At 44.8% G+C, this 12,939-nt stretch overlaps 1 protein-coding gene across 1 annotated transcript in view; it reads left to right on the top strand.

Moving 5' to 3' along the window:
* LOC122800254 (HORMA domain-containing protein 1-like) overlaps positions 1–12,642 on the top strand; it is a 2,017,447-nt gene extending 2,004,805 nt beyond the window's left edge. The window contains exons 5-6 of the mRNA XM_044069745.1: positions 10,709–10,757; positions 12,607–12,642. Of these exons, the coding sequence (XP_043925680.1) occupies positions 10,709–10,757; positions 12,607–12,642 (85 nt within the window). The remainder of the gene's footprint in view (positions 1–10,708; positions 10,758–12,606) is intronic.
* Positions 12,643–12,939: the final 297 nt, after the last annotated feature.

The raw sequence follows: 12,939 nt of genomic DNA, 5'->3' as shown, positions 1-12,939 counted from the left end.
TATCCAGACTTGCTCCAAACTAGGTATCACAGTAAATTTCGAAAAATCTGCATTGTCGCCCTGTCAGTCTATCACCTTTATAGGCGCAAATTTAATTACAAAAGACAGGTCAGCCAGCCTTCCACCAGACAGGGTGTTAGTCATTCACTGACATGTACAGGTCTTGTTAGGATGCAAGAGAATTCAAGCCAGGTTCGTCCTCCAAACCCTGGGTCTCATGGCAGCAGTGATCATACTCGTCCCTCTGGCTCGTTTTCACATGAGGATCCTCCAGTGGCTTCTTTTCACCCAATGGTCCTTCCAGCAGCTTCCCATGTCTCACACGATCATTATCACAGAAGCATGCAAAAAGCACCTTGCTTGGTGGATGGTTTCCACATCAGTGCCCCAGGGCAGACCATTTGTACTTCCCCCTCCAGTTGCTACGGTGACCATGGATGCCTCCCTGATCGGGTGGGAGGGCATTATCAGGGCAGAACAGTCCAGGGCACCTGGCAGCCTCAAGAGTACCATCTGCACATAAACGTCTTGGAGATGAGGGCCGTGCTTTTAGCGTTGCAAGCTCTTCAGGACTCTCTTCCTACCGGGACCATTGCAATTCAAACGGACAATATGTCAATCGTGTGGTACATCAACAAGCAGGGCAGAACCAGGTCCTACCCCTTATGTCAAGAAGCACTCAGACTCTGGCAGTGGGCGATCTCTTCCCAACGGTTTCTGACTGCAAAGCACATCCCTGGGAGATCCAACGTCATAGTAGACAGGCTGAGCAGAGCAATTCTCATGCCTCACGAGTGGTCTCTGAATCAGGTAGTGGCGGACCAAATCTTCTGCAAATGGGGACAACCTTGCTGCGACCTCTTTGCCACCCCCTTCAACAACAAGTGCAGCAATTTCTTCTCTCTCCTTCCACTTCCGGGAGATTCCCCCAGAGACGCTCTAGTCCATGATTGGCCACAGGGACTTTTGTATGCATTCCCTCCTTTTCCCCTAATCCCCAAGCTGATACAGAAAGCTACCGTTTTGGGCTGCAAAATTATCCTCATTGCTCCTTACTGGCCTCGACAAATATGGTTCCCGTTCCTGCATCATCATCTTCTCGAGCAGCCTTGGACTCTTGACCCAGTTCCAGACCTTCTGATCCATCAGTCGGGCGGGCTGCACCGTTCCCTATGATCTCTACAGCTCACAGCTTGGTTGCTCCACTTCCAACCTTAGCCAGGCTTCCTGATATCTCCCACTCAGTGCGTGAAATCATTTTATCATCGCACAAGTCTACTACTAGAAAAACTTACTCTAGTAAGTGGAAACGTTTTTCTTCCTGGGCAGAGGCTAAGAGTATAGACCCCTTTTCAGCCCCTGTACACCACATCTTGGAATTTCTTGCGGAACTCTTTCATTCTGTGTCCGCTTTTGCTGCAATTAGAGTTCATTTCGCTGCAATTTCAAATTTTCACATTGGACTGTCAGAAAGTAATATAATGTCTCATAAGCTTTGCAAAGCTTTTCTCAAAGGGACCACTCTGCTCAGGCCCCCAGTGAGAGATCCTCCACCTCCGTGGGATCTGAATTTGATTCTAGCTTCTCTAATTTTGCCCCTTTCGAACCTGCAGCTTCTTGTTCTTTTAAGTTTTTATCTTGGAAAACCCTTTTTCTGGTAGCGATTACTTCAGCCAGAAGAGTTTCGGAACTCCAGGCTGTTTGTATCCATCCTCCATACCTAGTGTTCCACAATGACAGGGTTGCTCTCAGGACTAATCCTTCCTTCCTTCCTAAGGTCTCGTCTGAGAATAACTTGAATCAGTCCATTGACCTTCCTGTGTTTTTTCCTAACCACTCCAACAGGGCGGAATATAAGTTGCATCAGTTAGATGTTCACAGGCAACTGCACTTTTATTTGCATAGGACTAAGGACATCAGAAAATCGGACCATCTTTTCCTTTCTTATGCTGAGGGTAAACAAGGTCTACCAGTCTCAAAAGTAACCTTATCTAGGTGGTTGACTTCTATCATCACATTTATCTATCAGCTGAGAAATAAAGAATTGCCAGTTAAACCTAAAGGTCACTCCACCAGACCATTAGCCACTTCTGTGGCCTTTCAGGCTAGGTTGCCCATGGAATCTATTTGTGCAGTGGCCACGTGGGCCAACCCTCATACTTTCATTTCGCATTATAAGTTGGACGTGGTTTCCAGGGGCAGAGCTGATTTTGGTTCCACTGTTCTGAAGAGTCTGTTCCACTGAGCCACCCAGGATTTTAGGTGCTAGGGATGCTGTCTCAACCAGCAAGAATGAAGGCGAGATAGACAACTTAACATAAAGAAGTTATGTACCTACTATAACGTTCCATGTTAGTTGTCTCCTCTCGCCTTCTTTTTTGCGTCCCACCCTCCATCCCCCTATCCTCGTAGACCGAGAAGAGTTCTGTATGATTTTTCACTGGCTGAGTCTTCTCTGGCTATTCCTCTCTACCTAGTAGTCTCTATGGTAGGGTTTATGTATTACAGGATAGGATTCTTTCCTTTTTAGGTCTGCAGTTAGATTTACCAAACGAGATCTGGGTATCTAGCACCAGGCATCATGGGATATGGGGAGGCCTCGAGCCAGTAAACAGCTCTCGGGCTTTAGAAGATGGCCGAGTCGGAGCTGAGGACTGGCTCTGAACCCCAACCAGCAAGAAAGAAGGCAAGAGGAGACAACTAACATGGAACGTTATGGTAGGTACATAACTTCTTTTTTCTGACTTATCAGGCCATTTTCTTGGATTTCTTTCTCTTCTAGACTTGGTCTCGGCAAGAGATTTCCTCAAAATTCCAGGCATCATGGCACTAAAGATCTACATGATATCACTTGCCAGACTACACATTCAAAAAACTCAGTGGTACTTGGAGAATTGTTGGACTCAGCACCTTCCTTCCTTGAATTTTTAGGTAACCGTACTGGGATTTGTGAAACAGAAACTGCAGTGGTGGAGAGATGAACTGTCTCTGAATCTGGGACTCCCTCTTTGTCTCTTCAGACCCGAGTCCAGTCTGTCCAGATGGACTCTTCAGATTTTGTTTGGGTAGTAGTGTCCACGGGAGTAAAGTGCTAGGCTTGTAGGGTCCTGAGGACATGCCAAAGCACATAAACATTAAAGCGATGTTGGCAGGGATTAATACCTTAAAAGTTCTTCATCACTTATGGACTTCAGATCCTCTTGTAATGATCACGGGCAACACTACTATGATGTGGTACCTGAATAAGTAAATAAGTAAGGATGCAAGGTCATACCCTCTTTGCCATTTGGCAGTGATGGCATGGGAAGTGTCATCATAGTATTCTCTGACTCTTCAGGCATTGTACATTTTGTCAGAGTAAAACACTGGCAGACAGAGTAAGTAGATCTTGGGCAGAACCTCACAAGTGGAAGCTCCATTTCGAGGTTTTCCAGGACTTGATCCAGATGTGAGGAATACATCAAGTAGATCTGTTCACCTCCTTTCAAAACAGACAACTCAAAGAATTCTGTTCAAAACATCATTGCAGGCATGCTTGAAAGACAGACGCTCTATCATTCTCATGGTCGTGAACATTCCTGTATGCACCCCCCCATGAATCTCAAGGAACTTCAAAAAATTCAGAAAGAATTACTAAAGATCATTGTGGTAACCCTTTTTGGCCCAGGCAAAGTTGGTACTCCCTTTCAGTGGAATTGGCCAAGGCAGTTACCACAAGCTTCCTTACAGACTGGATCTGCTCACACAGCATCAGGAGCAAAGGATAAACCTCAACTTAGAGTAATTGCAACTGACAACCTGGATGATTCTGTTTTGATACCTTTTAGGCACTTGTTTCATGAGGATGTGCAGCAGATACTTATGGATCTACAACTAGAAAATCTTATGTTTACAAGTGGGAGAGGTTTTCTTGGTGGTGCCTAGCCAATAACAGAGGTCCTGAAAGAGTCTCAACCTCTCTGGTTTTAATATATTTCAGTCGGCTACGTAGACGTGGTTTTTCATATGCTTATATCAAAGTGCATCCTGAGGCCATCTCGGCTTGTCTGCCAGTGGGTTCCCCTTTTTCAGCTTTTTTTCTTGTCAAACAGTTTATGACAGGAGTGCTACAAGTGAGACCTCTTCAAAAGCAAATTCCTCCTCCTTTGGATCTCAACTTTGTTCTCGAAAAACTGACCTTACCTCCTTTTGAACCTGCTTTGCAGACTGATTTATGGTTCATTACTTGAAAGACTGTTTTACTTATTGCGCTGACATCTGCAAGCTGACTCTCTGAGCTGCAAGCTCTCATGGTGGGCCAATTCTATCTAATTTTTCACAGGAACAGTGTTGTGTTACACATTAATCCATCATTCATGCCTAAAATTGTTTCTTAATTTACCGTGAATCAATCCATCAATCTAGTGTTCTATCCAGATCCAAAAAATAAGGGAAAAAAGATTCTACATACCCTTGGATGCACACAGACTGCTAAGGTACTACCTTGACAAAACAAAGTCCTTTAGGAATGCTGAGCAGCTATTTGTCTGCTGTACTGAGAGGTAAGAAACTTCAGCCTGTCTGTAAGCAAACTATTGCATGACAAGATGGTTGTCTTTTGCTATTGTTTTCTGTAACTCTCACCATGTTAAATCTCTTCCAGGCAAGGTTAAGGCTCACTTGACTAGGGCCTTATCCTCTTGGATGGCATGTTGGAAAAAGGTGGGACACTAGAAGTATTCCAGTGCCAGTAACCCAGTTCTCTGTTGATACCTTCACAAAGCACTACAAACCAGATTCCTTTTCAACGTCCAGAGCAGGCTTTGCTAGGACCATTCTCCAGGGCCTCCTGGATCCTTATCTTTCCACCTCCCGGGTAAGGTAAGCTTTGGGAATCTACCCAAGTTGCCATTGAGGCAGTGAACAGTTGCTTAAGTGTTATTTACCTGTAACAGTAGATGTTCAATTTCCTCACTGCCTTGGTGGCAACACCAACCTGCCATCCCCCAGACAGTGCATAATTGAAGTGGGTTTCATCTTCTTTGATTCAGTTGTTGGATTTGGTTTTTATATGGCATTGTTATTGGCTGAAAATGTATCCTTGCTAGATGATTCTGGCTTCAGTTACTTTCCTTTCCTTCTTTGTGGAAGCAAAAAAGCCCAAACACGCACTTCCTGTTATAGCTGTGAAATCTTATTTCTTAGAATATGCTCAGCAAATCAGCTGACAGAAAGCGAGAGGGAGGGAAGTCTGAGCTTTTGAAAGCTGGCCAGTATTTGGTTACATTTTCAGATAAAAACCCAAAATGCCACTGAGACAGTGAGGTATTTAATCATCTACTTTTACAGGTAAGTAGGACTTATGTAACTATACTTTCCCCCCAGAGCTGATCATCAGCTTGCCCTCATGACCTTTTCATGACTACTGTACATATTTAGACTTCCCTTGAATTACTCCAACCCATGCTTGGGGCTGGCGATGTTATGAAGGCTCAGTGTAGCATCATTTTCTTACTAACAGGTAATGTTAAGTTGTCAATCTCGCCTTCATTCTTGCTGGATGGGTTCGGAGCCGATTCTCGGCTCTGACTCGGCAATACTAAAAGCTCGAGAGCTAATTCCACTGGCTCGAGGCTCCCCTATATCCCACAATGCTAGGCGGTAACTACTCAGATCTCGTTTGCCGCTATAGCTGACGAGGTGCTCTTCTACCGGCTCAGGCAAGTTGGTTTAACTTTTACCTTTTTGGTACTTACAAACTTGTTTCCCCATTGGGAATTTCCTCCTCTTCCGAGGTCTCTCCTGACCCTGCTGGAGATCCCCCTAGGAAGAGGCAGTGCAAGAGGAAGCACATTGACTCCCCTGAGTCTATCACCTCTGACACTGACTTGGAGGAATCCGAAGGGTCCCCCCGTTCCCCCTCTGAGGATGTCTCCTTTGCGGACATCCTAGAGATACTCAAACAGAGGGGAAATTGGCCAGCCCTTAACCCTTCGGAGGATGAGTCAGTGTATCTTGAGGCGTTTGGTTCTCGCCCTTCTACCTCCTGGGTGTCCCCTCCCTTTGACCCCCTTATGGAAGTGGTGGCAAGGAAGGCTTGGACGGCTCCTGACTCAGTGGAACCCACCCCGAGGAGACCATCCAAATTTATCACTGCTCCCTCAGACAAACAGTTTCTCTCCAAAGGTGTCCCGGTTGATGCCATGGTGGTGGCTGCGGCCACAAAGAAGGAACTAGCTGATCCTTCTGTTCCTGTCCATCCATCTAGGACCATGGACAGGTATGGCAAGCGGATGTTTTCATCAGCGACCTTTTCTATGCGGTCGCTGAACTACTTATGCCACTTCACCCGTCTCCAAAGAGATTTACTCAAGGATATGGGTGAACTGATGAAGGATCCTACAGCTGAGGGGTTCAAAGACACTATGAACTCCCAGTTGGCTACCCTAAATTCAATAGTGAACTCCTCCATGCGGCTGGTTTCATACGCAGCAGATGGAGCGAGTAGATCTGCAGGCACAGGCATTGCCTTACGAAGGCACGCCTGGATGCGACTGTACAACTTTGCGGACCCTTTCAAGCCGTCCTTCACCAACTCCCCCTTTGACGGATCATCTTTGTTTGGTCCACAGGTGAAGGATACATTGACCAGGTGCGAGGTGGAAGGTAAGACTCTCTCTGCCGTAGGAGTCCGTTTTTCCACCCCTTCTAGACCCTATCCCAAAGGTCAGAGGGGAGGGAAGATGTGGTTTCGGAAACAATCTCAGGGAGTCTCATCTGTCGCAGGGTCGATTCCCTCTAGAGGCAGAGGGGAACAATAATCGCCGCCCCAGCGGCAGAGGAGGTCCATAAAACCAGGGTAGCAGAGAGGTGTTCTCTGACAAACCTTTTCAGCACCCCTGAGGGGCTGCCCGGCTGTCCGCCTTCGGAGGCAGTCGGGGGAAGATTATCACTGTACCCAGAAGCCTGGCTTTCCTTAACTCAAGACAAATGGGTACAGTCGATCATATCCGAGGGTTACAAAATTCCCTTTATTCACATTCCAACTCAACCAAAAAAATCCCTTCCAGATGTTCCACCGGTCTAAGGGAAAAAGCAGCATTGGAAGTTTCAAAGCTGCTATTAAAAAAGAGTCATCCAACCAGTCCCAGCAGACCAGCAAGGATCCGGAATCTACTCCAAATTCTTTTTGGTACCAAAAAAAACAGGGGACTGGAGGCCCATTCTAGATCTCAGTCATTTAAACAAGTTTGTCAAGAAAACAAAATTCCGGATGGTCACGCTACAGTCCATCCTACCCTTCTTGGGTCAGGACAATTGGATGTGCTCTATAGATCTTCAGGACGCGTACTATCACATCAAAATGAACCGGCGCTCCAGGAGATGTCTCCGCTTCAGGCTGGGAGCCAGTCACTACCAGTTCAGAGCCCTGCTCTTTGGTCTCACTACAGCCCCCCGAGTGTTCACCAAATGCATGGCAGTGGTCACGGCTCACTTGAGGCGCCAGGGATTCCAGGTGTTTCCATATCTGGATGATTGGCTCCTTACGGCCACCACCAGGCATCAGCTTCTACTGTCCAGAAATTTCACCATGCAAACCTGTCAAGCTCTAGGCATATCAATAAATTTCGAAAAATCTGCCTTGTCGCCTTGTCAGTCTATTACTTTCATAGGCGCCAAATTAGATACGCAGACTCTTTCAGCAACACTCACAGAGCAGAGGGTTTTAGACATTCGGAACCAAGTTTCCCTTCTGTTGCATTTGGTCAAAGTCAAAGTCAGACTGGTGTTAAATGTACTGGGGCTCATGGCGGCAGCTATTCCTCTTCTCCCCTTTGCTCGCTTTTACATGAGGATCCTCCAGTGGATGCTCTTTACCCAATGGTCCTTTCAACGACTCCCAATGTCCCATACCATACTGATAACTCAAGTATGCAGGAACCAACTATCATGGTGGGTCACGTCACCTCAACTTCTCCAAGGAAGACCCTTCTCTCTCCCCCCTCCAGTTGCCACATTGACAACAGATACCTCCCTGATCGGGTGGGGGGGCATTATCAGGGCAGGACAGTCCAGGGCACATGGCAACCCTTCGAGTGCCACTTGCACATAAATGTCCTAGAGATGAGAGCAGTGCTTTTAGCGTTGCAAGCCCTTCACGACTCTCTTCCCATAGGGACTATTGCAATTCAAACGGACAACATGTCCGTGGTGTGGTACATCAACAAACAAGGCGGAACCAGATCATACCCTTTATGTCGAGAAGCACTCAGACTTTGGCAATGGGCGATCTCTTCTCAACGTTTTCTGACGGCCACGCACATCCCCGGGAAATCCAACGTCATTGCAGACAGGTTGAGCAGAGCAATTCTCATGCCACACGAGTGGTCTCTAAAGACATCAGTTCTAGAGGAGGTATTTCTAAGATGGGGCCATCCTTGCTGCGATCTTTTTGCTACTCCACAAAACAGCAAGTGTCAAGACTTCTTCACGCTCTTCCCATTACCAGGCCAACCCACCAGAGACGCTCTAGTCCACAATTGGCCCCGGGGACTTCTGTATGCTTTCCCCCCCTTTCCATTGATACCTCGACTAATTCAGAAAGCCATCGCATTGAGAGTGACTATGATCCTCATTGCCCCTTACTGGTCTCGACAGATATGGTTCCCCTTTCTTCATCGTTACCTTTTGGAGCAGCCTTGGCATCTGGACCCAGTACCAGATCTGATTACCCATCAGTCGGGTCAGCTGCACCAATTTCTGTCTTCCCTAAACCTCACAGCACGGTTTCTCCGATTCCTACCTTAGCCAGGCTTCCCTCAATATCGCGCTCGGTCCGAGATATATTGATAGCCTCTCATAAATCCTATACCTGGAAGATTTATACTAGTAAATGGAAACGTTTTTCCCTTTTGGCATCATCGAAAAACATTGATCCTTTTACTGCATCTATCCAGTCCATTTTAGACTTCCTGGCGGAACTTTTTCATTTAGGATCTTCTGCGTCAACCATTAGAGTTCAGTTGGCTGCCATTTCAAATTTTCATGTGGGTGTTTCAGAATCCAGCATTATGGCTCACAAGCTCTTTAAGGCCTTTCTAAGAGGTATATTTTTCCTCAAACCTCCGATCAAAGACCCTCCACCTCAATGGGATTTAAACTTGGTTCTGGCGTCTTTAATTCTTCCCCCCTTTGAACCAGCGGCTTCATGTTCTCTAAAATTGCTTTCCTGGAAGACACTTTTCTGGTAGCCATAACTTCAGCGAAAAGAGTTTCAGAACTACATGCCCTCTGCAGTCGTCCTCCTTACCTAGTTTTTCACAAAGACAGAGTATCTCTCCGGACGAACCCATCCTTTTTACCAAAAATCTCTTCTCAAATTAACCTAAACCAGATTATTGATCTCCCCGTCTTTTTCCCTAACTATTCAAATAGATCAGAGCAAAAGCTGCATTTTTTGGATGTTCATCGCCAACTGAGATATTACTTGGACAGAACTAAACAACTCAGGAAATCTGATCAATTGTTTCTGTCATATGCAGAAGGAAGACTAGGCCTTCCAGTTACCAAAGTATCTCTGTCTAGAGGGCTAACTTCTACAATTACCTTCATCTATGAGATTAGACATCAGAAATTACCCTCAAGACCTAGAGCTCACTCAAACAGGGCATTAGCTACATCCATTGCCTTTCAGGACAGGTTGACAATAGACTCAATCTGTGCAGCAGCCACATGGGCTTCTCCTCATACATTCATTTCACATTACAAATTGGACATGGTTTCCAGAAGCCGTGCCAATTTTGGTTCCACTGTTCTCAAGAGTCTGTTCCGATAGGCCACCCGGGATAAGGTGCTAGGGACGCGGTCCCATCCAGCAAGAATGAAGGCGAGATTGACAACTTAACATTAAGAAGTTATGTACCTACCATAACGTTCCATGTTAGTTGTCTTCTTCTCGCTTCTTGCGTCCCTCCCTCCTTCCCCCAAGCCTGGACAGACCGACAGGAATTCTTTGTGTTTCTTCTTCCGAATCTTGTTACTCCATTTTGGAGACTAGTATTGCTTGGTACAGCTACCAAACGAGATCTGAGTAGTTACCGCCTAGCATTGTGGGATATAGGGGAGCCTCGAGCCGGTGGAATTAGCTCTCGAGCTTTTAGTATTGCCGAGTCGGAGCCGAGAATCGGCTCCGAACCCATCCAGCAAGAACGAAGGCGAGAAGAAGACAACTAACATGGAACGTTATGGTAGGTACATAACTTCTTATTTTTCACTTACACAGATCCTCTTCCCCTGTATTCTCCTTTTACGTTCTCACAGTGGTTACATAATGGGGTAGAGCTGGTGTATCATCCCACCTCCTCGGTGACTCAGTTAAGATCTCCCATCAATCCAGCTCTAGGACAATTCCCCGCTTCCCACCGTATGTTCCCAGCCACTGTTAGGGATGAAATGCAGGAAGTGTCCAAATGCATGTACCCTCCCTCCCAGGATAGGCACACTCATCTTTCACCTGCCAAAGCCTCAAACACCTGAGCTGTTAATCAAATCCATGTCACCTGGACCATAGTTAGGGCTTTATCTGTGTATGCCAGAGCAAACTTAAAATTTCCTTTATGTTGATTGTTTTGTGAGCTAATTTCATGTATTGTTTTGCCATACCTTTAAGGTTTTCTTGGTCCTTTCTTGCACTGAATTTTAGGAATTGTTTTCTGTTTATTTTCCACAGGATGCAAGGCTGTTTTGATGCACTGGAGAAGAAATATGTATGTATGCATGTAATTTTTCTCATCATCTTTCCACTTTTGTTAAATGTCTTACACTGCATAGCTTGGCATCTGTTCTCATTTGGCATACTGACATAAAAGAATAGGTACTATTGCTTAAAGGATATGTAAAAAACTATATAGCTCCCTTTTTGTTTTGCTAAACTTCAGTGTAGCAAACTAAATCCCCTTACAAGGAAGTAGTTACTATGAATTCGATTACAAGGAAGTAGTTACAATTTGGGACAATTATGAAACTATTTGGGCTACAGATTATTTGGATTGATTCACTTGTATTGTTTGCAAAATACGTTTGTAAGCAAGGATCTAAGCTTTGGGGAAAAGCCTCAGAAATTAAACAGACAAACAAAACAAAATAACTCTCCAGATTGCCTCATTTGTTTTTCTAGAAATATGAATGATTATGTGCTCTTAATGGAGCAGTGTATACTTCTCTGCATACAGGCAGTTATGTTTAATCTTACATTCATGGTCTTGGACTTGTCAAAAGTTTTAAGTCCGTACTAAAGATATTGTACTGACTAGTTCACATCTTATTTGCTTGTTTAGATCTTTTGGACATGCTATGATTATAGAAAGTGAATTTTGGATTAGGTTGCCCAATGGTGCAACTCTTAACACTACCACCTCACAGTTCTTGGGTATCTAGTTTGTTTCTTGATTGGGATACCTTCTCTGACGTCTGAACACTTTTTGCTTGGTGCTTTGGTTTTCCCCCACATTCCAGTAATGTGGTGTTAGTGAATTACTGATCCTGTAAATTGCCCAGATGTGTATATGTCATTTAGATGTCCGTCCTGCGATGGAGTGGTGCCCCTTTCTAGATGAGTTTCTCTCCCATGCTCCTTTTGAGTGCTGAGATAGGCTCTGGCACTGTGCGACCCTGAATTGGATTAAGCAGGTAAACAGAAAATGAATGTAGGAAAATTATTATAGAGTGTTATCTTCAGGAGTTATGCTTGCTTGAGAGAACAGCATCATGTCACTCTCTGTATTCTGTATGCCAAATTCAGTGTAGTAATTATGAGAAGGTTGTTATCACCTCTCTTATATCTTCTCCCTTAGACATTTTTAGCTGAAGGGGATGTTTAGATAGGGACTAAAATATATAGGTATGCATCAGCAATCCAGTAAAGCCAGACCGGACTTGCTTTTAAATACTTTGCTACTGCATCTGGAACATTGTCCTCCTCTTTCTTAAAAATTGATTGCTACTGATGTCTTCTAGTACCCCTGATGTCTACAGAATGTTGGACTTTACTTGCGTTTATTGGGGAAAGGGTATTTAGAAAGGCTGCACTGGCCAGTTGGAATAGCATGCCAGTATGTCTTAGGAGAGAACAAAACAAAGTTAAAAAGATTAATTTCTCACATTCTGACTGGGCAGGTTTCCTCTGGTGCCTCTTTTGCTTGGTAACAGACTCCTCACAGGCTCAAACTCCTCCCTTACCCATTAGTCCTTGGTCTGCTGACACTCCAGATCTAGTTGCTGCAACTGAGATCACAGTGATGTCTCTAGCAGCTCAAACTGTTAGAGGGGAAAATAATTCTTTTCATTGCAGATAAGCGACTCTTTTGACAAGTTTTTAATCAATGACAGTGAAATCTATATACTAGCTTCTGCAATGCTTTTTTTTATCTGAATTTCCTGCCTTTATCCTTATTATTCTCCTTCCATCCCTCCCCAACCCTTGTCAGAAAACTTTCTGGACCTTGTCTTCTTCTTTTTCTTCTTCTTCTTCTCCTCTGTAGTACTTTCCATTTAGTATTATTGCTTGTCTTAAGTTCCTGAGTTAGCATTTCTGTCTAGTATACTTAATGTGTTTTTTTCTTTCTTAAGACTTTTCCTTTTTGTGCTAAGATGGATAAAGATTAGAAGCAAGATTTTAAGAAATGTGGGCATAAGATTCTCCCACATGACCCACACAACATGTGTGTTTTGGGTCTCAGAGCTTGTCATCTGGATAGTGATTGCTTGAGATGTGATGTTGTCCTATGTCGCCTTCATTCTTAGTAAGTTGGGTTTGGATCCATTCCTCGGATCCAACTCGGCCTTATACACAAGCCTGAAGTCTTCCACTAGCTCGTGGCTAAAACCCTATCTCATCATGCACTAGGAGACATCCCCAGATCTCTTTTGCCGCTAAACAAGATCAGGTGCTCTTCCTACTGG

This window comes from Protopterus annectens, chromosome 4.part0 (assembly GCF_019279795.1).
Source record: "Protopterus annectens isolate FY-2018-M chromosome 4.part0, PAN1.0, whole genome shotgun sequence".
In the NCBI taxonomy this organism is placed as follows: Eukaryota; Metazoa; Chordata; order Ceratodontiformes; family Protopteridae; genus Protopterus; species Protopterus annectens.
The sequence above is the reverse complement of the archived record's forward strand: the minus strand, read 5'-3'. Positions and strand labels throughout refer to the sequence as shown.